At 36.8% G+C, this 1,593-nt stretch overlaps 1 protein-coding gene across 1 annotated transcript in view; it reads left to right on the top strand.

Moving 5' to 3' along the window:
- The window catches only part of pde1ca (phosphodiesterase 1C, calmodulin-dependent a), a gene marked incomplete at its 3' end in the record, with an annotated part of 47,919 nt that overhangs the window by 21,252 nt on the left and 25,074 nt on the right, over positions 1-1,593 (top strand). The window contains exon 10 of the mRNA XM_005747478.2: positions 171-299. Coding sequence (XP_005747535.2) covers positions 171-299 — 129 coding nt within the window. The remainder of the gene's footprint in view (positions 1-170; positions 300-1,593) is intronic.

Raw genomic sequence — 1,593 nt, 5'->3', positions numbered from 1 at the left:
TAAATATGAAGGCATGCCGGCTCGGACGTCGCCCAGATCAACAAGGTCCGCGTCAGGTGTTGAGGAACCAGGGCACCCTGACGAAAAGTGGGCTACTGGAACAAGAAGGCATATATATATATATATATATATTACCATCTGTGATGACAAATTTTCTGTGGCATTTGCAGGTCAGACACGGCGCTATTTTACAATGACCGAGCTGTTTTGGAGAACCATCACGTCAGCGCTGTCTATCGCCTTCTACATGATAATGAGGAAATGAATATTCTCTCTAATCTTTCAAAGGAAGAGTGGAGGTAAACAGTAAACAGTATTCAAATATTCTCAATTTGTGTAGCTGCTCCACATCTGTCATGGTCCTGTCCCAGTTTTTGAGTTTCTGTTGTGGACTTTTCAATTTAAGAAACTTTTCTTCAGTGCTTGTATTATTTGGTTTTAATTTTGTGAAAAAACATAGTGCTTTTGTTATCTATATTTCTTGTTCTTGATTCATGTTTGATTGTGTTAGTACCCTTTTGTCTCCAGTCTATCCTAATCTCTTTTCTCTATTATGTCAATGCCTCCTGTACCAGTCAGTTATGTCTCATTGTCTCACTCTAAGTCAAGCTCATGCATCTTAGTCCTGGTCCTTGTATTTCAAGGATCAGTTACCTCCTGTTACCTCCTGAGAGTTTACTTTTCTCATGTTTCCCAGCGTTTCCTATTCCTAGTTTATATTTCCAATTCAGGTTCCATAAGTTTCAGCTTTTTTGTTTTCCTTTTCCTTTGTTGGAAGTAAACTTCATACTGCATACATCTTAAGATAGCTAAAGTCAACAAAGAGCAGCCTGGTGTTACTCCCCTGTTAGGGCTCTAGACTAACTTTTTGCCATGGGCGTACTGGTACGCCTAACTTTGAAAAGTTACTGGCACAAAAGTTAGGCGCACACAAATTTTATAATAATTTATATAATATAATGTGTTTTTCTGGATACACTGTTCTTTTTCAGCATTTAAAGATTGATGACACCGTGTCAGAGCACTGGCTATGAATTTCAGAAGGATCAGGCCTTAACTTAACAGAAAAGTTAGCAATAGTTCTTTTCCTATTACAGCTACAACCACTTCTGTCGTGCCTAGGCTGCTCACTAGGGCTGGGTATCATCACTGATTTCTATAATCCATTCGATTCCGGTTTTCAAAGTCCTGATTCGATTCAGCTTAGCCTCAGACAGTTAGAAATATTATAATTCTGATCATTTATCAGTACTGACTTCATCAGAATTGTGAACATCACAGCAGATGCCTTCGTGTGAAAGTAACTGAGAATAAAACACAGAAAAAGATGAAGGAGATTTTCCTGGTCTGGCTTTTTATAGCAGATAACCTTAAAAATATTCTACAATGTTCTGCATATAAAGTTTAAATTTCTTCAGTATTGAACAGTGTTGGTCAAGTTACTTGAAAAAAGTAATCAGTAACTAATTACTGATTACTTCCCCAAAAAAGTAATCCCGTTACTTTACTGATTACTTAATTTCAAAAGTAATTAATTACTTAGTTACTTAGTTACTTTTTAAAAACACGATTTACAACCTGAAGAGGTGATAA

This window comes from Pundamilia nyererei, unplaced genomic scaffold (genome assembly GCF_000239375.1).
Source record: "Pundamilia nyererei isolate P.nyererei 1_Seehausen unplaced genomic scaffold, PunNye1.0 scaffold00198, whole genome shotgun sequence".
Lineage (NCBI taxonomy): Eukaryota > Metazoa > Chordata > Actinopteri > Cichliformes > Cichlidae > Pundamilia > Pundamilia nyererei.
Note: the sequence above shows the minus strand (reverse complement) of the source record. Positions and strands in the feature narration are given on the sequence as shown.